General features: G+C 39.2%; 2 protein-coding genes across 7 annotated transcripts in view; both read left to right on the plus strand.

Moving 5' to 3' along the window:
- The first annotated feature begins 858 nt into the window (after positions 1-858).
- Positions 859-2,940, plus strand: LOC122985304 (C-C motif chemokine 3-like). Its single transcript, XM_044355858.1, has 2 exons — positions 859-1,197; positions 1,291-2,940. Exons 1-2 carry the CDS (start codon positions 923-925, stop codon positions 1,403-1,405), a joined length of 390 nt encoding a protein of 129 aa, XP_044211793.1. The 5' UTR covers positions 859-922; the 3' UTR covers positions 1,406-2,940.
- Positions 2,941-8,848: 5,908 nt separating this feature from the next.
- LOC122985302 (septin-7-like) overlaps positions 8,849-23,850 on the plus strand; it is a 58,503-nt gene continuing 43,501 nt past the window's right edge. Inside the window, exons 1-2 of one of the 6 annotated variants that reach the window (XM_044355852.1) lie at positions 8,849-9,161; positions 17,349-17,448. In XM_044355852.1, the coding sequence (XP_044211787.1) occupies positions 9,123-9,161; positions 17,349-17,448 (139 nt within the window). In that variant the 5' untranslated portion in view covers positions 8,849-9,122. Of the gene's footprint in view, positions 9,162-16,681; positions 16,813-17,348; positions 17,449-23,850 lie in introns of those variants that run through there. The other 5 variants (XM_044355853.1, XM_044355854.1, XM_044355855.1 and 2 more) reach the window with 5 other exon arrangements.

A 23,850-nucleotide genomic window follows, 5' to 3' on the forward strand; every position in this document is an offset into this window, starting at 1 on the left:
TGCATCCACGGGGTCGCGCTCTACGTCCCCAGCGGAGCCCCTCCTGAGCGTGGGCCCCGAGGCGGCCGCCTCCTCGCTCTGGTTATGACGCTGTCTCTCTCTCTCTCGCTCGCCTTTGCTCAGCTGACTTACGCTATGTCTCTCTTTTTCGGCTGCAGAGAAAACAGCTTTGGTCGCTGGGTCCTCATTTGATGCTCCAAAAATCGAAACAAGTTCGGAGTAGGCGCGTCACTCTCAGTGAAGGTAAGAGCTCGACAATAACATGTTCATTCAGTGTTTGTGAGAGAGACTGGGAATTGTATCATATTATAAAATGTTTATAATGAAAAGCTCTGAAAAACTGGTCCAGGTCTGAATGCTTGACCCCTGCAGTGAGGGGATCTGGTGGCTCTGTTATACTGTGGGGGGCATTTTGCTGACATGGTTTGGGTCCACTTGTCCCCTTAGAGGGAAGGGTCATTGCAAATCAATACAAAGTTGTTTTGAGTGATCACATTTATCCTATGATGAATCATTTCTATCCTGATGGGAGTGGTCTCTTCCAGGATGATAATACCCCATTTCACAGGGAACGAGGGGTCACTGAATGGTTTGATGAGTATGAAAATGATGTGAATCATATGCTATGGCCTTCACAGTCACTGTCGACTGTCTAACATGTCGATTTTGGACCGACATGTTAGACAGTGCTCTCCACCACCATTATCAAAACACTAAATGAGGGAATATCTTTTTGAAGAATGAACATAGTGGAACATTTAGTGGATATGGAGTTGTTAAAAACCAAAACACTGCTGAAAGAGTGTGAATACATTACCTGAAGCTGTGTTTTATCAATCTAAATAACAATAACACACATCAAGAGTTTTTTCTGTATCACAATGGAACAACTGAACAATAGCACAATCTCTTTGATCAAAAAATGGCATCAAATTTAGCTTCCTGCAGGCCCAAAGGAAATGGAAAAAGGGAACAAGAGAAAAGGGACCAACAGATGACGTCTGTGACTGTGATGATGTCTGTGACTGCGTGTTTGTCGTATGTTGCTGAGTTGTTCATTCACAGCTGTGTGTTTGCAGGTTTGCGCGGTTCTGGTCCAAAGAAATGCTGCTTTCGTTTCAATGAGAAACCAGTGCCTAAAAGCCGAGTGGTCAGCTACATCAGGACCAGCAAGCAGTGCTCCATCCCTGCTGTGTTGTAAGTAAACAACCATAGAGAAATATATTGCCAATCACTGTATCTTCACCAGAATGAACTCAACCTGACCCACTTGTTTATTTGTATTTTCAGGCTGAAGACAGAGGCAGGTCGTCAGCTGTGTGTCAGACCATCAGCTCCTTGGGTGAAGGAGCTCATCAGCCACCTGAATGCCACACTTGTCCCATGGGAGACATCCAACCTGTAACCGTGGCAACACCACTGTCAGAGCCTCCAGTGAACAAAATCTGGCTGGTTAATGTGGAATAATACTGCAGCTTTTCAAACTATAACTTTTCAAGTAAGAGGTGTTAAATGCAAATATGTTACTATCCCCACTGTAACATCTGCAGGTGGATAATCATAAGCTAAACAGCAGCTCTCTGTCTATCTATGTGCAAAATATATACAAAATATTCTTATATCTTGTAACATGCTCTGATAAGATTTGCTGAGATAAGTTGTATTTATATACATACAATGTTGTTAAGATGCCATTTTTATAATTGTGACATTTCCATCATATTTTCTACATTTTATTAGGTAGAGAAATGTAGTGTATTTTATTATACAAAAAGTATGTTTTGTTTATGGTATTAATACAACACTCAAAGTCAGACCGTCAACACTGTGAGCTACTGTTGTAATTTGAATTGACTCACAGAAACTATATTTGCTGTAGAAGAACAAAGCCTCCCAACTCCACTTGGTTTCATCAGTAGAGTATAAGCTATTGGCTACACCACTATTTCTAGACTGAACCACTGACAGTTCTGTGTCTTGTTTTTTATACATATGATGTTTGTATTTACAGTCATGTTTTAAACTGGACCGGTTCTCCTCCTACCTCACAGATAGGAGTTTTTCTGTCTCTTGGTCCTTACACGTCCGAAAGTGCTTCTCTTTCCTGTGGTGTGCCTCAAGGTTCCGTTTTGCGTCCTATACTCTTTGCTTTATATATACTCCCCCTAGGTCAGGTATCAGCAAATTTAGTGATGTTTCCTATCACTGTTACACTGACAATATTCAGCTCTATGTATCTTTTAAGTCTGATAACCCCGATAAAGTGTCTGTGCTGCACAACTGTCTGACTGCTATTAAGGACTGGATGTCAAACAACTTCTTACAACTTAATACTGACAAGACAGAGGTTGTCATCATTGCTTCTGACAGTATAGCTCCCCAGGTAGCTAAGAGTATTGGGTCCCTTTCATCAGCTGTCAGGTCAAACTTAAGAAATCTTGGTGTCATATTTGACCAGGCTATGCATTTTGATCAGCATATTAAATCACTGACCCATACATGTTTTTTCCATTTACCAAATATATCGCAAAACTCAAGTCCATCGTATCACAACCGGAAATTCGAAATGATCATTCATGCTTTCATGTCATCCCATCTGGACTATTGTAATTCCATCTCAACTTGTCTCAGCAAAGCATCTCTGAACTGGCTACAAATGGTCCAAAATGCTCTTGGTTGAAAACTAAAGGTGACCGTGCCTTTGCATTTGTGGCTCCAACACTATGGAACTCTCATCCTGTACATATATGGTCAGCAGTCTCTATAGAAGCTTTTAAAAAACAGTTGAAGACCCATCTTTTTAAATTGGCTTTTGTGTCATCTTGAGTTGTGTGTGATGTGTAATGATCATTTGTTCATATGTTTCTTCTTGAGGTACCTTGCTGCCTGTGTTTTGTTTTTTATTTTAATTTTAACTTGTGGCATATGTTTTTATTGTATGTATGTGGTGATGTATGTAAGAGGTGAAGACATACAAAGAAACACTGGAGACTGCAAATAAGCTTGAAACATTTTCTCAAGCTGTTATTTTGCATTTGCTTTATTTTCAAGGACAAAATCTTTCTATGAGTGTCATACTACTCATATTTGTGGTTCGGACCCCTGACAGTAGTCCATCTATTAACCCAATGTCACTGATTACTGTCATCACAAACTTTAGGCCCAAGAAATGCATCCCTGCTCACACAACTACAGCCAACAGTAGTAACTTTATTAGTTTATAACATAACTTTCTTATATTCAAGTTATGCTATGTTTTTATGTTCAAATGCAGGGCTGTACAGAGACCTTTAGAGGGGCAGGTGCTCAAAGTTAAAAAGGGGCACATGGAACAAGATTTTAAAACACCAACATAATTTATAGCATAACCTGTTGAATTATAGCAACCATATTCAAACAGAATGTAACATGGAATCTTAGAACAAACTGCATCATAGTATATCATTGTCCCCCCACCTAATGAAATCAGAGGGGGGACAATTTAATATGCCATTCACTAAATGGCTAAATGGCTTTAATTTAACCCCTCTAAATGTCTTTAAAGGCTGCTCCTTTAAAGAGTTTAAAAAATGAACAATGAAGAAATTCTCACAAGCAAGCAGCCAGACCTCCTGCACACTCATTCATAAATCACACAACATCAACAGGTGACTGAACAACCACTCAATTAACATAAAAACTGGATCAATTCAAACGAATCAGGCTCTTTCCATGTTAGTCTAGACAGCTCACTGTAACTCTTCAACTGCTTCAGTGTCCAGCCAAACTACTTACTGCACATTATATGATCTCTACTGCATTCTTGTTGAGGAGATGAATTTACACAACAGCCACAGAGAGACATTTAACCATCAGAGAAGAAATTAGCGACCAAATAGAAATTTAGCCTGAAGCCTGAATTCAAACCTTTCTAAGATTAAACATTGTCTAACACAACTGAACAGGCAATTCACTGCAATAGCAATCTCTGAGACTTGGCTTAACGAGGAACAAACTGCCATGGTTGACATAGAGGAATATTAGATGCATTTTACAAATAGAAATCAAAAAAGGGAGGAGGAGTTGCCTTATACATCGACAAAAACTATAAAAGTAAATCTATGAAAAGCATGTCACAAGTAGTAGACAATATCATGGAATGCACCATGGTGGAAATAGAAATAGAGAAATCAAAAATCATACTAATAAGTTGTGTATACAGAGCTCCAGGATCATGTATTGATAGATTTAGGGATAAGCTGTTTGGAATGTATGAGAACATAAATAACAAGAAAATGCTTTTTGTTTGTGGGGACCTCAATATTGATTTGTTCAATCCACTCAAACACAATATGAACTCATCAATTCAATGTACAGTATGAGTCTATACACATCAATTACACGCCCAACCAGAATAACAACACACAGTGCTACACTAATTGATAATATATTTACTAATGTAATTGTAAGTAAAGTAATAAGTGGACTAATCATAAATGACACAAGTGACCATCTGCCAGTGTTTGCGGTCATTCAGAGCTGTACAAGGACAAATAAAGATGTGACAACTTACAAAATAATTAGACGAAAAACAGAGGGGGCAATTTTTTTTTTTTTTTTAAGATCTGATCATACAAGACTGGAACAAAGTCGATGTGGAAGATGTAGATGAAGCATATAACACATTTTTGTCCATAACAACTGCTCTTTATGAAAAAAACAGTCCTCTAGTAAAGACAGTAGTAAAACAGAAAGCTGCTGCAAAGCCTTAGCTAACTAAGGGGATAATAAACGCATGTAAGAAGAAAGTTTTATTATATAAAGATTTTTTAAAGAAGAGAACAAAAGAAGCGGTACACAAATATAAGACATAAAAACAAACTGACAAGAATTATGAGAAGCAGTAAAAGGGATTAATACAGTAATTTACTGGAGGACAACAAAAATAACATAAAAAATATATGGAAAGTACTGAGTAACATTATTAGAAATAGAACTGGGAAAACAAGATACCCAAACCACTTCCTAACCAAGACCAATAAAACTATTAATGATATGACCTTAGTTGCAAATGAATTTAATGAATTTTTTGTTGGTGTTGGTCCTGGTTTGGTAGGGGAGATTGCGAACACTAGCAGTGGAAATGAAGTGGAAAGTAAAAATGTACATGTAAAGGAATCAATGTTTCTAAAGGGCACAGATGAAAAAGAATTATTGACATTGTTAAAGGAGCAAGAAGTGTACAGACAGGAATGACATTGATATGTCGTTGGTCAAAAGTATAAGTGACTGTGTGGTGAAACCCATAACATATATATATACAATCAATATCTGAAAACTGGTGTTTTTCTAAGTAAAATGAAAACAGCTAAAGTCATGCCCATATATAAGGCTGGAGATAGACACATACTCTCAAATTACAGACCAGTTTCTTTGCTTTCACAATTCTCTAAAATTCTGGGAAAAAAATTTCTATTCGAGATTAGACAACTTTATCATAAAACATAATACACTGTGTGATCAACAATATGGATTTAGAAACAATGGGACTACTTCATATGCACTCATGGAATTTGTGGAGGAGATAACAACTGCTATAGAAAATAAAGAATATGCTGTAGGAGTATTCCTAAATATGAAAAAAAGCATTTGATGCGGTTGACCATGACTTATTAATGAAACTTCAAAAATATGGAGTAGTACTCTCTTGGTTACCAGTTACCAAGAGAATAGTAATCAATATGTGCAAATTAATCATGTTAAATCACAACTAAACTGAACTGAAGGTTAAGTGTGGGGTTCCCCAGGGTTCAGTGTTGGGACCATTGCTGTTTATTTTGTACATTCATAATATATGTGAGGTTTCAAGAACACCAAATACAATTTTATTTGCAGACGACACAAATTTACTCTGCTGTGGGGATAACTTGTGGATACAGTAGGAAATGAATTGAAGAAACTGAAGAATTGGTTTGATTCAAATAAACTAACACTAAATTTAAGCAAAACAAAATTTATATTTGGGAATTTAATCAACTAATGCATGCAAGAAACTCATGATATATGATGTACAAATTGAAAGAGTGTCTGAAATCAAATTTCTTGGAGTAATAATAGACAATAGATTATGTTGGAAGCCACACATACATTATATTAAATCAAAAATATCAAAGTCAATTGCAATATTATATAAAGTCAAAGATCTCCTAAATCAACCATCACTCTACACCTTGTACTGTTCGTTCATACTCCCATACATTACCTACTGTGTGGAAGTGTGGGGGAACACATACAAGACAAGCACAGATCCAATCTTCATCCTCCAAAAAAGAGCCACAAGAATATAATTCTTATGGCTCTTTTTAAAAAAAAAAACATTTACAGAGAACCAACAAACCCACTCTTCATCAAACTTAATGCACTAAAATTTAAGGACCTGGTTGACTTCAAAACTATTCAAATCATGGACAGAGTTAAAAATCAGCAGTTACCAAACAGTATCCAAAGGTTGTTTCAGATGAAGGAAAGTAAATATGATTTCAGAGGAATATGTATGTTCAAAAAGAGTTAATCTATGGAACAACTGTAGTGAAGAAATGAAAACATGTAGAACATTAAGTAAGTTTAAACAAATCTTTAAAAATAACATATTGAACAGATATAGAATGAATGAACAAAGAGGTGGACTGGAATAATATGATTACGTACAGAGTGTCTTTTTGACTTGTGTTGTTTTTGTTTGTTGTTATTGTTTCTATGCAAGTTATATTTATTCTCTTGTGTTGTTTTGAATGTTTTTTGGCTTTGGTTTGATTGATAAAGTACATATAAAAAAGGGGTAGGACTAGAAAAGTTCTTTACTTCATACTATGCCCTTTTCGAACATTGAAAGGTTATTATTTGTGTTGCTTACTGAACGTTTGCTGTTATTTTTGTTTTGTTTTGTTTCACTGCCTACATATTTTATTTTCTTATTTTAACATGTTTAAAATAAAAATAATCTAATCTAATCTAATCGGGGTCTGCGGTTCTCATCCCATGTCTGGAAGGCCTTCTGTTGGGTTCTGGGGGCCACTGCCAGCCTTTCCATCGGGTACCACCCTTAGTCAAAAGGGCAAACGGAGCGGGTAAACCAAGACCCCGTGGCAGCTCTGCATTGCATCACTGCACAACCACTCCTTTTCCCTGTTCATGAGGAAGAAGTTGCTATTGACTCTGTCCACGCCAACTTCCGTCGATGCCACTGGATTTGGAGGGAAGTCCAAATCTGGCCTATTATTAGTTTGTGTGATGGCCAAATACAGAGCATATGGCTCATAGTGTTACTCTGATCACTGTGACTCTTTTCAGTCTTTATAATACACTACATATTGTATATGTCACCTCATACAGAGGTTACACAGATCAGAATATCTTTAAAACAAATTTACATATTTTCATTTTATTTAATACACCCATATTGAAAATATACATTCCCATACATGTTTGAAATACATTTTAGAATGTATTTAAAGATTCAATTTTGACCAGTTTTGTATTTTTTACAAATATGTATATATATTTCACACATGTAAATATATTTGTAAAGGACAGTACAGGGTGGAAACGTTTAATAATTAAGTTGAGATAAGAAATTTAGAAAGTTAGTGGCAGAAAAGATAGACCATGGAGGTAGCTAGGACCAGGATACGGATGATCAGAATATATATATATATATATATATATATATATATATATATATATATATATATACAGACAAATCAAAGGTAGGAAGTTATACATAGTATGTACCCTTAACAAGTGTGAATAAATGTAACGTATGGGGGAAAAAATCCAGATCAAAGTGACAAAGTAGATACAGTATGTTTGGAGTGAATACATGGATTATATAATGAATATGAGGTGGTTGGAGAAAGAAATCGCTGGAATGTCGTTGTAACCTGATGGCACTTCCTTTCTTTGCCACTAGAGAGCGTAACTACATTTAGTTTAAGGCCACACAGACACACACACACACACACACACACACACACACACACACACACACACACACACACACGATCACAGGCTATTCACATCCGTGTTTGACCACTAGGGAGGCGGATTCAGGTTCCCTGCAGGTACATCAAGTTAGCAGCCAGTCAGAAGCAGACTGGGAAATAGAGGTGGTAACTTTCACAATAAGAGCCTGTATCCCTATGCGTCACCACCAATGTCAGTTATCATTGTATTTTGCCAGAAGAGGATTTTCTGTCCATATTTGAAGCTAAACTGATTTATTGCCTCTATTACTGTGCTGACAAGTGAACACGTTTATATTTTAGACAACAACTTTTTTATCACATTGTCAACATCTACGGTCTTAGTTGTTACATGCTAACAAAATACAGTAAACATCATTTTATCTTGGATTAAGTGATATCGTGTTCATATTTCAATGTCGAGGACAATAAACCACCAACTGAACTTGGCTCAAGGTATGAACAGAACACCATAAACCAGTAGACAGAAACTGCCTAAGCCAGTGGTTTCTCAGACTTTTTCATGTCAATGACCCCTAAACTGACACAAATTAGACCATGGATCCCCATTTGAGAAGATTTTGTCCCAGGGTCCCCCATCTGATAAGATTTTGGCTTTTAGATGTTTTATCACAAAAAGTGTACAAAACCCATAACCAAAATAGTCGTGCATTCTGTCATTGAGTTACTTGTGGATGGAATTATAGAGAAAATAAATAATTCCCCTTTTTGCTGGGGACCCCCTGGAACCCCCTCAAGGACCCCACTTTGAGAACCACTGCTTTATGCTACAATATATGTATTTCTTCCAGTCTTATTTTGAAACTCTCCTCCGAATGTTGCAGTGTGTTCTTTTGTGTTTGGCTCGTTGGGACGAACAGTCGTCGGAGCATTTTTCTTCACTCTGCTACATCTGGTAGTAGTAACCGTCAGCGGCCATATGAAATTTAACCCCATTCATTCATTTTCAGACACACTTTTGTTCTTTTTGTTTACATAAAACAACGGTTTTTTAGGGTGGAAAGCTGCGTGTTTCTCCCTGCTCCGTCGTTCTTTTGGACGTTTATCGGTTTATGCCTCGGTGACTGTCCGTTGCAGGCTGGGTGGTGACAGCACAGTACAATGATCGAGCGACCAGAGACTGCGGTTCCCAGCATCGCTGTAAGTCCATTTCTCTTCGAAATAGCTCAATGTGCAACTGTTGACACTGTTGTTCCTAGTGAATGAATAAATGTCTGAGCCATATTCAGCTAACCGCCGCTGTGTGTTTTTACCCCTTTTTGGCACCGACCTCTCTTAGCGGAGAGAACCACACACCAAGCTCCTTTAAGAATCTGCCGGTTTTAGGATATTTTGCGTCTGGACAGCTACATATACTTGATCAAAACACCAATCACGGCTTCTTACACATTTGTAGAGCCTGTTGATAAGTTCGGCATTAAATAATCGACTAAGCAGCCTGTGATTCAGTAAATTTCATCGTTTTAAAAATGAATCATGTCGCCTACCTAACGTTAGCTCTGTGCAACATAATTATAACAAATTAGATTGTGGGAGGCGAAGCTATAATATTAAATTGTATTTTTATTGCATTAGATAATGTGTGGTGTATAATGTGTTTTCTTAGTTTATCATTTGGACCTAACCTAGAAAGAAAGTTATCTTATAAATGGCAGATATTTGAACGGAGGCTGGCTACCTGAACGTCACACAGACCGGCGCATATCAGCGGTACGTGGTCTGGTCTCAATTAACTTTATAGCTCGTTGCAGTTGGGAAAGAGATGGGTTATAGTGAATCCATGTGTAGACGTGTTTTCATACCGACTTTGACAATTATACTAGTCAAAGCATGTAACTGAATGACATCCAGGAATATTATTACCCAGATGAGATTTCTCTTGTGCCGAATTGCCTTCAAATATCTCACAATTCATTTCTGCCTTGCTTATCTGTAAATGTAAATAACTGATGATATATAGCTTAAGTCCCGACTTAGTAGGAGCCACCCTTGGTTGTAGTTCACAGCCATCACAGCAGTTTCATCTGTCTTCATATGATCAATAAAACCTGTTCCCCGAATTGCATTTATGTACCTTCACCAGAGAGCAAGTCTTCAGTGTGCTTGATTATTGAATGTAGTTTGGTCTGACTGTCCACATATCTGCACTTAGATATAGCACCCTGTTTATTGAGCACATTTGGCTTGCTTTGTTCAGGGCTTTTTATACTAGGACCTACAATTAGCAGTGACTAGTTGCTCATCACACAACACATTACACATTGTGTTCATACTGTATCAGTTTGTACAGTCTGAGGGGATTTACAGTGACTCTGCTTGGCATAATGCACAATGTGCCTGTGCAGAGAGAAAGAGATAGTGAAGGAGCAGTGGGCGCAATGTGCTTCATGCTAAAAATAACAATATGGAAATTGCACAGGCACTGTTTTTAAACAGGAACATTTTCTAATGATTTCTGTCCTCCTTCTGCAGTGTCAAGTGATTCAATATTCATACGATATTAATATTGAATATGTAATGAATTAAACTTTGAAACAGCTGATAGAAACAGTGAGGGGGCCTCGGCATCAGCTGCTGAATGCCTGGGAGGGGGGCAGGGGTTGGCCTTGGCAATAGAGATGATGTCAGTGAACCAGGCAGCTACTATCACCACTGGGTGGACTGGGGGAGGGGTTAACATGAATGGTATGGACTGACTGGCCTTCCTCTCTTTCTCTATGCTGTCTCATTCCCCTTTACTTCCCTCTTTTACATCCCCTGCCTGTTCGTCTCTGTTAGTCATTTTCTTGTGAAAAAGAACCATATAGCCTAATCATGATACATTTTGCAACATGCTAGTGCTATTGTGCCATATTAATATTCTCATGATACTATGGTATAACCAAGCTCTGAAAAGTGACCTTTTCAAGCATATTGAGTATGTTTTATTCACAAATTTCTTTTATTATCCATCCACATATGAACATTCATACTGTATGTTGATACATTCACACACTTGTACAAACACTGTTTTACTCACATAATGCACCTTCTTGTTGACAGACTCCCACCTACACACACATGCGCACTCACAGAGCTCTTTTGTTGCCAAACACTGACTGTCTCCATTAATATGTTATCTCCAATAGTGAAATGACCATCCCAGTGAGTTAAATTACCTCTGCTGCTCACAGGGCCACTGCATGGAAGTGGTACCATTAAAAGTGGTACCTTATATAACACACACATAAAAAAAAACTTGTATGTGGGTGGATCAAACATGGAAGTGGTGGAAAGTGCTTCAGGCTTGTTCAGAGTAGCTACGCCTGCTGTGGAAATCAGCCAGCTGTATACAACCAGAGTATTGACGAGGCTGATAGATTATTCCCCCGTTTTCTGTTGCTATATGCATGTCCATGATATCCACTGGTGATGTTGGAGTGTGTGCAAAACTACAATTTACAGTTTCATTTAGCAGGTGCTTTTATCCAAAGCAATGTACATCTGTGAGCTGATACAACACAAGCAGGGATCTAGTCAGGAGAGAACAACACGAGTAAGTGCCATAAAGCTAAGTTTGAGTCCGATAGGATGTAGGTGCCAAGAGGCAGTGCACAGAGACAATGCATAGAGTGCATAGAATGTATAGAAGTAGATTTTTTTCGTCTTTTTTTCCCTCCAGTCCATCAGGTATAGAGGTGTTCATGAAAGAGCTGGGTCTTTAGTCTTTTCTTAAAGATTGAGAAGGACTCTGCTGATCGAATGGAGTTTGGTAACTTGTTCCACCACTGGGGAATGCAGAAGAGACGATTCTGGCTAGTGACTTAGGGCCCTGTTGTGGTGGTGGTGGTACCAGGCGCCTTTCATTGGCAGAGTGTAATGAGCAGGAGGGAGTGTAGACCTGAATGTGGGAGTTCAGGTAGGCGGAAGCTATTTTAGTTGTTTTGTAAGCAAGTGTCAGGGTTTTGAATTTGATGTGGGCAGCAAATGGGAGCCAGTGGAGGGATATGAACAGCAGGGTGACATGTGCTGTTTTGGGCTGGTTGAAGACCAGATGTGCCGCCGCGTTTTGAATCATCTGCAGACGTTTGAACGTACATGTGCGGAGGCCTGCCAGTAAAGAGTTGCATTAGTCAATGTGTGATATTACCTAGAGCCTGTACCAGGAGTTGTGCTGTATGCTCAGACAGGTAGGGCCTGATCTTCCTGATGTTATACAGGGCAAATCGACACAACCTAGTGACTGAGGCCACGTGAACCTTAAAGGTTAGTTGGTCATCGATCATTACACCCAAGTTTCAAGCAGACTTTGTGGGCATGAGTTGGATTGATTTGAGTTGGATGCTGATGTTTTGTTGTATAGAGGGACTAGCTGGGATTACAAGGAGCTTTGTCTTAGAGAGGTTAAGTTGAAGGTGGAGTTTTTTCATCTGTACCAATATATAAACAAGGCATGATGAGATCCGAGCTGAGACTGTGTGGTCTTCTGGTGGGAACAACAGTAAGAGCTCGGTATCATCAGCATAGCAATGGTATGAGAAACCATTGGAGCGGATTATTGCACCAAGTGAGGTGGTGTATATTGAGAAGAGAAGGGGACCGAGCACTGACCCTTGAGGAACCCCTGTGGGTAAGCCGTGCGGTTTGGACACTTCTCCCCTCCAAGATACTCTAAAATATCTCCCTAAGAGGTTGGACATGAACCAGTGTTGAGCAGATCCTGAGATACCAAGCTCAGTGAGTGTGGAGGAGGATTTGGTGGTTGACCGTTTCAAGGCAGCTGCTAGATCTAGCAGCAATAGAGCTGAGGACTGACCAGCAGCTTTAGCTGAATGTAGTGCTTCCATAACCAACAGGAGCGCGGTCTCGGTAGAGTGCCCCCTAAAGTTGGGCTGATTTGTTTCGCACTGGTTGTCCTCAGAAAGGATTTCAGTACAGCGTATAGCCAACTTTTACTTTTCTGTGTTGCTGGGAAAAAGCTTCAAAGCTGAAATTGTGAAAGACTTGGGCCAATCTCTCAAAGAGTGATTTATTATGACTTATGACACTTTCAAATGACATACCCTATATGGTGGGCGATATGGCCCTAAAATAATATCACAATATTTCAGCACATTGCTGCGATAATGATATACTTGACGATTTGACAAAATACTCCTGGCGGAATATTTGGCTCTCCTCGTACTCAAGCAGGTGTTTCTGCTTGAGGTGGTGAAATAAATTTGTTGTATAGCCCTCTTTTGTTGGTACAGTCTTCTTGCACTTCTCACATATTACTGTGGTTTATTGTACATCTGATATTTTGTAACCAAATCACTTCCATTCTACTGAAGTTGTTCCCCCTTTTGGAACTAACTCCTCCACCGTGAAGCCGGTAGCAATAATGTTACTTTCGTTTTCAGCCATGCTTGTTATTACTGTGTGTAACAATATGATGTCATTACATCAACAAGTTGGAATGTTACCATTATCACTATGAATTTTTTCTATCATATTAAAAATTATACCAATATTTTCATTAATGATACAACATGGCACACCCCTAGTGGACGCTTGAACATTGAACATGCCTCCTCAAACTCATGGGCATTAATCTGCTGCTGTAACAGCCTCCACTCTTCTGGTTTCAAGCTGTCCACCAGATGTTGGAACCTGGCTGAGGGGATTCACTCCCATCCAGCCACAAGAGCATTAGTGAGGTCCAAAGCTGATGTTGAGAGATAACGTCTGGCTCACAGTCAGTGTTCCACTTCACCCCAGAGGTGTTGGATGGGGTTGAGGTCAGGTCTCTGTGCAGGACAGTCAAGTTCTTCCACACCTAACTTGGAAAAAAACATTTCTTTATTGAGCTGAGTTTATGAATGGGGGCATAGTTGAGTTGAAACAGGCCACAGTGTTGGAAGCACACCATTGTCTAAATATGTAGACAGGAGTGTCCATATACAGTATGGAAGTTTGTGTTTCTTGGAGGATTGGTGTCCATTTGATGTAGCTCTGTCAGAGAACCTCTTATGTTACTCTACTGTCAGATTCCAAAAACCTGACTGTCACAACAAAATCAGCTCCTCCACCATGCATGGGTGCTTGGCTTTAGTGAGTCCTAGCCAAAAAGAAAGCAGATTATGTATAAATAATATGAAGAAGATTAGAAATGGGAAATTGTCACTTCATTAGAAGCTCTTAATTTTTCCACCTCTTTTGAAGAAAAGTAAGATTTAACACAAAGTTCCAGATGAAATGACATAATGAGGTGGCTATGTCTTTGAGCGGAAACTAGTCTGAGGTTTCTTTAAGTATGGATTTGGACTGAAACTGGGTCACTGGCCTGTTTCTTGAGATAAAAGTATGTTTATATGCGTCTGCTCTCCCTGGGTGAGACTTGAAACTTTCAAGAGTCCCGCTGTTGAAGCCATTTGAAAAGTCTCCACTAGATTTTCCTTTCTGTTGTAAAGCTTCTAGTGTTTAACTTCCTCCCTTGTAATGACTTCACATTCTTATCCCTACATGGTCCCCAGCCTCACATTGTTATTGTCAGTCAGTACATTTGCATGTACACAAGAAACCAGGGCCTGTATTTATCACCAAGTGAAATTTTGGACTTAAGGGAAAGATCCTTCATTTTTCCTGCACACAAATGTTAGAATTGAAGCTATCCATCTCATTTCTTTGGACTGGAATCAGTGTATGTAATTCAGAATAGGGTTTAAGTCTATTATTTGCATTTGATATGAACATTTGATAGAATGTAAAAACACTTCTGCCAAAATCTGCCAGTGATTTTGTCTGTGATCACTTTACATACTTTTTAATGGTCTACAACTGTCAATGTGGTACTAAATTCCTCTTATTACCAGTATATGACTTCCCGTCTAGCAACACCAGAATTTCTTTCTAGATTTTATTTTGTTTCCATTTTAGCCATTTCATACTATTTCCTGCAAAATATTACGCTGATTTCACATAAATTGTGATTGGGGATATTAAAGATTTTGCCCAAATAAAATTTAATTTTAGAATTTAAATGACAAATGTTTTTGTAGGGAAAAAAACATTCAAATGTGAGGATTTTTGTTTTCAAAAAATGAATGATATGGCAGATGTAGGGCTGTTAGTCTCTGACTGGATATTCCTGCTCAGAGAATAGTTTTTACAAGTGGAGAAAAGTAGAGACAAACAGCCAAAACTGTCACAAAAGTGCTGATGTGTGAGAAAAACACTCTCTGCTGAACCTGTATCGGTGATGGCTGCACAAGTTAACTCTTGATTTTATTGGGTGATGTTTACGAGCTACTTTGAAACTGAGAGCAGGACGAAGAGATTTAAGCATTTTTGTTTTGTTTTGACATTTAATTGTGGATGCCAGACTTTTAGAGAATATTCTGAAAACACAGGCGTGGATGGAAAACTTCTTGATAGTGCTTACTACAGCTTCATGTGCAGTAGTGGCGCCATGGCCAACTATTTGATGGATTGACATGAAATTTTATACAGACATTCATGTTCCTCAGAGAATAAATCCATCTGACTTCTGACTTCCCCTCTAGCACCACCATGAGGTTGACATTTGTGGTTCGGAGTGAAATATCTATACAACTATAAGATGGATTGCCTTGGAATTTATAACAGATATTCAAGTTCCCTAGAGGATACATTCTAATCCAGTGGGTCTCAAAGTGGGGTCCGGGGACCGCCAGTGGTCTTTGATGGGAGTTCCAGGCAGCATTTATTTTCACTATGATTCCATCCATAAGTAACACGATGACAGAATGTCTGACTATTTTGGTCATGGGTTTCATACACTTTTTGTAAGAAAACATCTAAAAGCAAAAATCTCATCAAATGGGTGTCGATGGTCTAATTTGTGTAAGTTTAGGGGTGCTTGATGTGAAAAAGTTTGAGAATCATTGTTCTGACCATTGTGGTGATCCCGGGACTTTTCCTCCAATGACACCAGAACGTCAAATATTTCACTCAACATCTGAACGTCTTCTTGACGGATTGGTACCAGATTTGGTACAAACATTCATGGTTCCCAGATGATGTTTTCTTATGACTTTGATGATCCCCTGACTTTTCCTCTATCACCACCCTTAGCTTCACTTTTTATTCATTACTGAAATATCTCAACAGCTATTGGATGGATTCCTGTGACGTTTGACATATTCATGGTCCCATCTAGCACCATCAAGTCAAAATTTCATTTTGTCCAGTATTTTTGTTCAAATGTTAACATGCTAACACATTAAACAAACACATATTGAACATGCAAAAATCAACATGCTAACAATATCACTGTGAGCATGTTAGCATGCTGATTATTAGCATTTAGCTCAAGTACAGCCTCTCAGAGCTGCTAGTGTGGCTGTAGACTTGTTTTCACAACATTCAGTGGCCATGTTCAATCTGGACAGGCCCATTCTGTGTCTGCATTGGGGAGTTTGAATGCAGGTGGTGTACACCCACTCTATCAGCAGAGCTCTCAGCGCAGCACTGCAGTTTTCCATCAGCGCCATGCATGACAGAGCCTGAGAGGCCGCTCAGAGGCAGGCAGCCCAGCAATCAATTGTGTTTGCCTCACGTAGCGTGCAGGACAGTGCTCAGTGATTGGGGGGGCGGGGTTATATGACAGCAGGCTGGGGGATAGAGAGAGGCAGAGGGAGATGGGGAAGGGAGGAAGGAATGAAGTGATACCTCGGTGGTAAAGAGAAAGAGCAGCTGGAGAGAAGCCTGGCTGTGATCCGGTCTGAGATCCACTGCCTTCACCACGACCCGTCTGTCCTACAGGAGGGACATGATGGACATGATTCAACACGTAGGATGTTTGCATTTGTTTGTTCTTGTTGCCTTAGCTTCATTTATTGTCTTATGTTAGTTTTCACAACCTCGCTTGGCAGTGTTGACTCCACTTCCTCTTTCCATCCTCTGTGGGGAAAGCCTGTTATTTCTCTCTGTGAGTCTGCCTCCCCTCACCTCTGTTCCCCCTAAAACAGCCTTTTTTCCCTTCTTGTATTTATCCCAGCTGCACTTCACTTCAAAGGGGCTCTGTTGCTGCAGGACACAGAAATGCTAATTGCAGGTTCACAAAAAACAAGATTTTTGTCACTTTGTGCACACATAACTGTGTATGTCTCTGTGGAGCTTTTTTTGTAAAACGATGTAAAATACCTTAGTAACAGAGTTTTTATGTGTTGATTAGGGCTCATTTAGGCTGTTACAGACCGATATTTGACTTGTATTCTATGGTAAAGTTACACATTCCAGATCAAGAGTTTATGTTTTATCATTATTAATTTTTGTGGTGTGATGTCTGCTCTAACAGAAAGTGTGTCGGTGTGTGTTTTCTTTCAGCAGCGGAACCTGGAGGGCTATGTGGGCTTTGCGAATCTCCCCAACCAGGTGTACCGGAAATCGGTCAAAAGAGGTTTTGAATTCACTCTGATGGTTGTAGGTAAGTTGGAAACATTTACATCTAGACACCTGCGTCTGCTCGTCTGCATGCGATCTCTTCCTCGCGTGTATGTGTGTCAACAGCGCAGGTTGAAAGGCAGTAAAGCATGTGTGGCATCCAGCGCGCTCAGCTGCTCAGGATGACGAGTTGACAATTTAAAAAGCGGTTTCTGCAGAGCAGTGATGCTCTGCTGTAAAACATCTACTGTGTATGGGGGTTTTTTTTCCCCTATCTTTATTCAAGAGCGTGGTCTTTCAATTTGAGAGCATGATTTATTGATTTCATGTTCAGATTTTGTAATTCTTACCCTCAAACCCTGCCCTCGCACTCAGATAGCCCCTGCTTCTGCTTAGATTTGCTCTGCTTCTGCTCAAATTGTATGCTTGCACTCAGATATAGTGTTGCTTGCACAGATTTCCTGCTCCAGTTTCAGCCCTTCTCCTCGCACTCAGGATGCTTTTGTGCACTTGTAAAATGTCTGCTCTCAGATATTTCTGCTCTGCTCTTAGATTTGTTGTGCAACAACCCTGTCAATATCTCCCAGCTGATAGAATGCCAGGTATAGTGTCGACCAATGAAATGATGCCTGCCTCCTTGCTGGAACGCTTGCTTTACTTCTTAGAACATCCCATATGGGCTGTTACTCTCTACCCGGGTTCATCCTCTCCCGCCCTACAGGGCTTTATTAAATGTACTTACCTTGTTTTCTTTATGACTTTTGGAATAAAAGGACAGTTAATGTATACACCAGCACCCGTACTTTTTACTATAATAGCTACATATAATAGTAGATGTATAGCACACACCATAAATAGCCGTGAAGTGAACACCCCTGGGAGGAGGCAGGCATCATTTTATTGGTCAACACTACACCTGGCATTCTGTTGTTTGGGGGATTTTGACAGGGTTGTTGCACAAAAAATCCAAGCAGAGCTCTCAGAGCAGAAATCTGAGAGCAGACGTTTCACAAGCGCACAGAAGCATCCTGAGTGCCAGGAGAAGGGCTGAAACTGGAGCAGGAAATCTGTGCAAGCAACAATATATTTCAGTGCAAGCATACGGTTTGAGCAGAAGCTGAGCAAATCAAAGCGCAAGCAGGGGCTGTTTGAGAGAAAGATTTACAAAATCTGAATGTGAAATCAATAAATCACGGTCTCAAACTGAAGAACTACGCTCTTGCAGAAAAGATAGGGGAAAAGCCCCTATAACTGTGTTGTTACTGACGGAGAATGTGTGTGGAAAAATTTCTTGTGAAAGCTGGATTCCCACAGTTTCCCAGGGGATCTTTCTCCCTAGACCTGGGACGCACAATGACACATCTGTGTGCTTTGGGTAATTTGATTTGGAAAGCGAGCAGCAGGATGTCGGTTCAAGTATGAATGAACTGGGTTGCAGAATGTGGCTACAGAGGGAGGGAAGTGGCTGGAGGAGTGCTGGAACGATGGGTTTGGCTGGCTGTATGGACACATACACTCACTCACACACAAACACACACACACACACACACACAACATGCAGAAATGATGCGGTGTTGTATTGATATATTGAACCATTCTCTGTGTGAAAGGTTCCTGTAATGAACAGATATGGATTGTGCAGGGGAGGTCCTTTGGAGCTATTCTAAATTGTATTGGCTTCTTTACGCATACTGTGTGGGGTAAGCTTCAACCGTGTAGCTGTGTTATACACATAACACTGTGTTCAGCTGTATTACATGCATAAACTTAAATATTGGATTAGGACTCTGTTAAATGACAAAAGATACATTTGATTGCGACATCTCAAAATCGTATTTGTGCAATTATTACCATATTTTGAATTTAAATCAGGTCTTGACTCTGGGTCTGACCGCCGCATCTGCCAGATAAGCGTCCCTGCTATAGGCAGCAGCACGGAATTAAACATTCACTGTGCATTATTTGATTTTGTGTTCTCTGAAAAGACGATTACAACTTAAAGGAAAAGTTCAACATTTTGGGAAATACAATTATTTGCTCTCCTTTCAAGACTGATGTGAAAAGATCAATACCAGTCTCATCTCATGTGTGTGTGGTAAGTATAGTGCTAGAGATAGCAGCTGGTTAGCCTAGCTTAACATAACGACTGAAACTGGCTCTGTCCAAAGTTCACAAATACCTACCAACAATCTCATTAGCTAACTGACTAACACATTGTACATATCTTTGTTTACTTTGTACACAAACAGAAATGTGAAAATGACAGAAGGACTTGCTGCAACTGTCTCTTGAAGAACAATAGTTTATCCACCTGCCCAGTACTTGTGTGAAGTCTGTAGTGCAGGTCACCAGACACAGGATGATATTAAACCTGGCAGCCTGGGAACTGTAACTCTGCTTGAATATTAGCTTCTTTCATATCGTGCTATCAATACATTTGAGGATCAGAATGTCCAGTCAACATGGCTCTTGTATCTTTGGACCATTAACACTCTAATCTATTCATATACAGATGTTTGCAGTGTGTGGAAAACCAATGGACATTTTCATTACATAAACAAATTGTGTTCACAAACAACAGTTCATCCATCCACTCAGTACATAAGTACAGCGTCTCCGGCTATAGCAATGGATGCCAGATACAGTTGGAGAGCACAGGGTTTAGTCTCTTTACAGGCACAATGGTATCAAGTCAGTAACCTCACTGTGACAACAAGAATCCAAGATCACTGCAATTACATGTTGTACATCAAGAAATAGTTCCAGCGTAACTACCCCTAAAACCACAAATTATTGTTTTAACATTTCGTTCTGTGTATGTGGTTAAACACAAAAGATACAGCATGTTAATTAGTGAGCTGCACATGTGTTGGTAGGTGTATTTTGAACTTTGGACAGAGCCAGGCTAGCTAAGCTAAGTAAACCGCATCTTGACTGCAGCTCTGTTCTTAAAGCACAGACATGAGATTGATATCAATCTCCTCATCTCACTCTCATGGAGAAAGCAAATAAGCACATTTCCCAAAATGTTGAACTATTCCTTTAAACTCCTAACTAAACTATATAGATGAAAACTCATGCATCAGCATTGTAAAAAACTCAAATAGCTCACATCCTGTCTGTTTTACTATACACACATGGACTCTTAAAAAAATCATTTCCTATAATACTTCTCTTTCTTTCTGCCTCTCATCATTTCTGCTTCTTCATTCTTATTCTGGATTTGGCAATTTTTTTGGTTCTTTAAGTTTTTACATTAATCTTAAACTCACTTCCAACCTCTATTAAAATGTTTGAAAAAGTCATAAATCTAATCCTATGTATCCTGTGGTGAACCCCGGTCAGTTCATTAACACAAAGAGGCGTCCAGCCTTTATTATTTCAGCCTGGGGTTTTAGTTTCCTGTTTAGTAAACAGCCACTGTGGAAGAGTTGCAGAAGGGAGACAAAGACAGCAGAGTGATAGCTTGGGAGAAAAAAAAGCAGAGATCCACAATCAACTCTCACATATGGGGCCCCCTCTCTCTCTTCCCAGTTTTCTTGGCTCCCTGCTCCACATACCCCAGCTGATCCAAATTTCACACATAACAAATGTGAAGAGCATAGCAGTGTGTTCACGACTCAACACAGACGTTTTCAGAGGATGATCACTGCCCCACCCCTAACGGCCTCTTGAAAGCTCTACTGCAATTATGTTCACTTCCTTGAAAACACTGTGATGAAATATATTCAGAAGTTAATATCTTCCCCATGATGATGATAAAACAAAACTATTGTTAATTTTGTCAGCTATTTTTCATTTAGTCTAAGCCCTGTGTCAAATTCTCCTTGTTAGTTTTTGTCATATTACCTCATCCTGTTTTTGTTTTTGTTTTTTTCTAAGTCAAGTTTTAGTCGACTAAAAGTCTGAGCATTTCAGACTTATTTTAGTCAGAGGAAACTGTAACTATTTCGGTATAGTTTTAGTCCATGAAAACTGTTGACATTGTAGTCTTTTTTAGCCATCAGATTACATGGAACATTTCACTCAATCTAGTCGAGCCAAAACCAATAACTTTTTGTCAGATTTTATCATATTGTTATCTGATGAAAAACACAGGTTGAATGATTAAGAATGCAGCCTTGTAGAAAGTATCTGGTCTGATGGTATCAGTTTAATGAATACATCCAGACATGGAACATGTTCTGATTTGCATATTTATTTTGAACCAACACAATTAAACAACTGGGGCCCATACTCTTTAAAACTATTATAAAACAATGAGAGCTGCATAGACAATAAAACATTTTGAAACCATGTTTTTGGTTGCCCAAAGTACATGACAAACTGAGGTTAACTTACTTTCTGTAAAATAGATGATGTACTCATCATTGTGCTCATTGTGCTGTTTTTTTGTCAATGAAAATAAAGAGATATTTTGGTAAAGTTTTTATTGTTTAATCTACATTTTGGTCTTTTTTCGTCAACAATATCGTATATTGATATAGTCACAGTTAGTGTTTAATAACGTCAGTGCTGTCTCCTCATTGTCTCATTTTAGTCATCATTAACAAACATAATTAGTTTTCATTAACGAAATTAACACTACACAAAACCGACCTAATGAAACCAAAGTGTCTAAATCGATATAAGCGTTGACTCAAATGGAATTTGAAAGTTTTAAAAAAGAGAAGAAATGATATTGTGTTTGTAAGCTACTTTTATTACTTATAACAAGTAGTTTTGAAACTAGACTAAAATGTGCATGATTTTCTTTGCCTAAGACAAGACTAAAGGTCCAGAATTATTACTGACTAAATATAAGAAGGATAAAGTTGACTAAATATGACAAAAGCTCACAGGGTTAGTTGGTAGCTAACTGCTAACATGCTAGCACTATTCAGTCACAAAAGTTTCAAATATCTTTCAGTTTTCTCTGTAGAGGGCCGTTTGCCCCCAACCCTCGCATTTTGTTTTTGCAGTTATTGAAGTTGGAAAAGAAGCTCCCTGAGTAAGCAAGCTTGCTAACTGTTAGCTTGGTTGCTAATGGGACAATAAGCTCCCAAAGCTTTTTCGAAAAACATATTTGTACCATTAAGGGATTTCTCAAATGAAATGCTGATGTCTCGCATGCATACAGGAGAGACCATTCCAAACACAGGAAATAACTGGCTGACATAAGGACTGCTGACAGGGTTAGTTGGTAAACTGCTGTAGCTGGTGAGCCAACTGCTAACACACTAGCCAGCTGGCAACATGCTAGCACTATTTAGTCACAAAAGCTTTTCAAGCCTCTTTATGCTTTCTCTGTACTGGGCTATTAAATGCCCCCAGAATTTTGTTAGTGAAGTAGTAAAAAAGCTCTCCAAGCTAGCAAGTTTGCTAACTGTTAGCTCAGTTGTTAAAGGGACAATATATTCAGACAGCTTCGTCAAAAACAGATTTGTACTCCTGTTTCATAACTGTCTGCAAGCCATGTCTCTTATCTGGAGCAGTGTATGCTCTGACAGGAGGTTTAAATAAAAGATAATAAGCTACGCTATCATAGCTTCATTCATTTTGGCTTCTCCATGGCTTAATATTCTCAGTGGTGGTGAAGACAGCTTGCTATTGGTCAATGGCATAAATTCTTATGTCAAAGTTTGTCAAAATTGAACTTGACACAAAAATTCTTGAGCGACTTGGCTGTTGTTTTGTTACTGTTGTAATTATGTTGTCTAATATCCACAGCCTGTATATAAAGATGGATGTAGCGAGGTGTGACATAACCCGTTTGTTTGCATTGGAGCCAGTTTGCATCTAGTAACCGTCGGCGGCATTGCACTTTAAGGTATTTCTGCATTGGCTTCAACCTCAAGCCGTGGTAGTTGCTGCTTGCTAATAACACAGTGCAATGGTGAGAGTGAAATGCTGAAGAATTGCTCAAATGAATTTCTGGTGTCTGGTATGCACACTGGAGAGAAATCATTTCAAACACAGGAAGTAAGGAGCAGAAACTTGAGCATAATCCAAACTGTGTTTGAAACAGCAGCTAGTGTGTGTGTCCACCCAGAGATGGAGGCTTAAGGGCCAATAAGTCCAATAAAATGTGGCCAGTGGTGAAGTTTGTGCAGCTTTAGCCCTGTATGTAAAATCTTGTACAGTATACAGTTCACAAGATAAAATGTTATGTTAGGCACTTAATGTAGACTTTTGGAAACTGGATAATAGTAGAAGAAAGTCCAGTTCCTGAATCATTAAATATAGATGCAACCAAAAATTAGAAGAACAAAGTTCAGCATCTTCATGCCCTTAACATATGACAGCAATCATAAAACAATGTAACGGAGAAGTGAAAGGAAATACCAGTGTTAGAGAGAGACTGAAGAGCTGATTATGTTTTGATTTGAGAAACAGCCAGCTGGACCTATAAGCAGGACTGTGAAAGTAAAGAGTGAAAACTGGCCTCAGCACTGCTGTACTTGGC

This window comes from Thunnus albacares, chromosome 7 (genome assembly GCF_914725855.1).
Source record: "Thunnus albacares chromosome 7, fThuAlb1.1, whole genome shotgun sequence".
NCBI classification, from domain to species: Eukaryota; Metazoa; Chordata; class Actinopteri; order Scombriformes; family Scombridae; genus Thunnus; species Thunnus albacares.

Bases quoted from the DNA above. Each gene is read 5' to 3' on its own strand.
- LOC122985304 (XM_044355858.1), top strand. From the start codon at position 923: ATGGCATCAAATTTAGCTTCCTGCAGGCCCAAAGGAAATGGAAAAAGG. The intron at 1,198-1,290 runs GTAAGTAAACAA...TTGTATTTTCAG, and splicing joins TGCTCCATCCCTGCTGTGTT to GCTGAAGACAGAGGCAGGTC.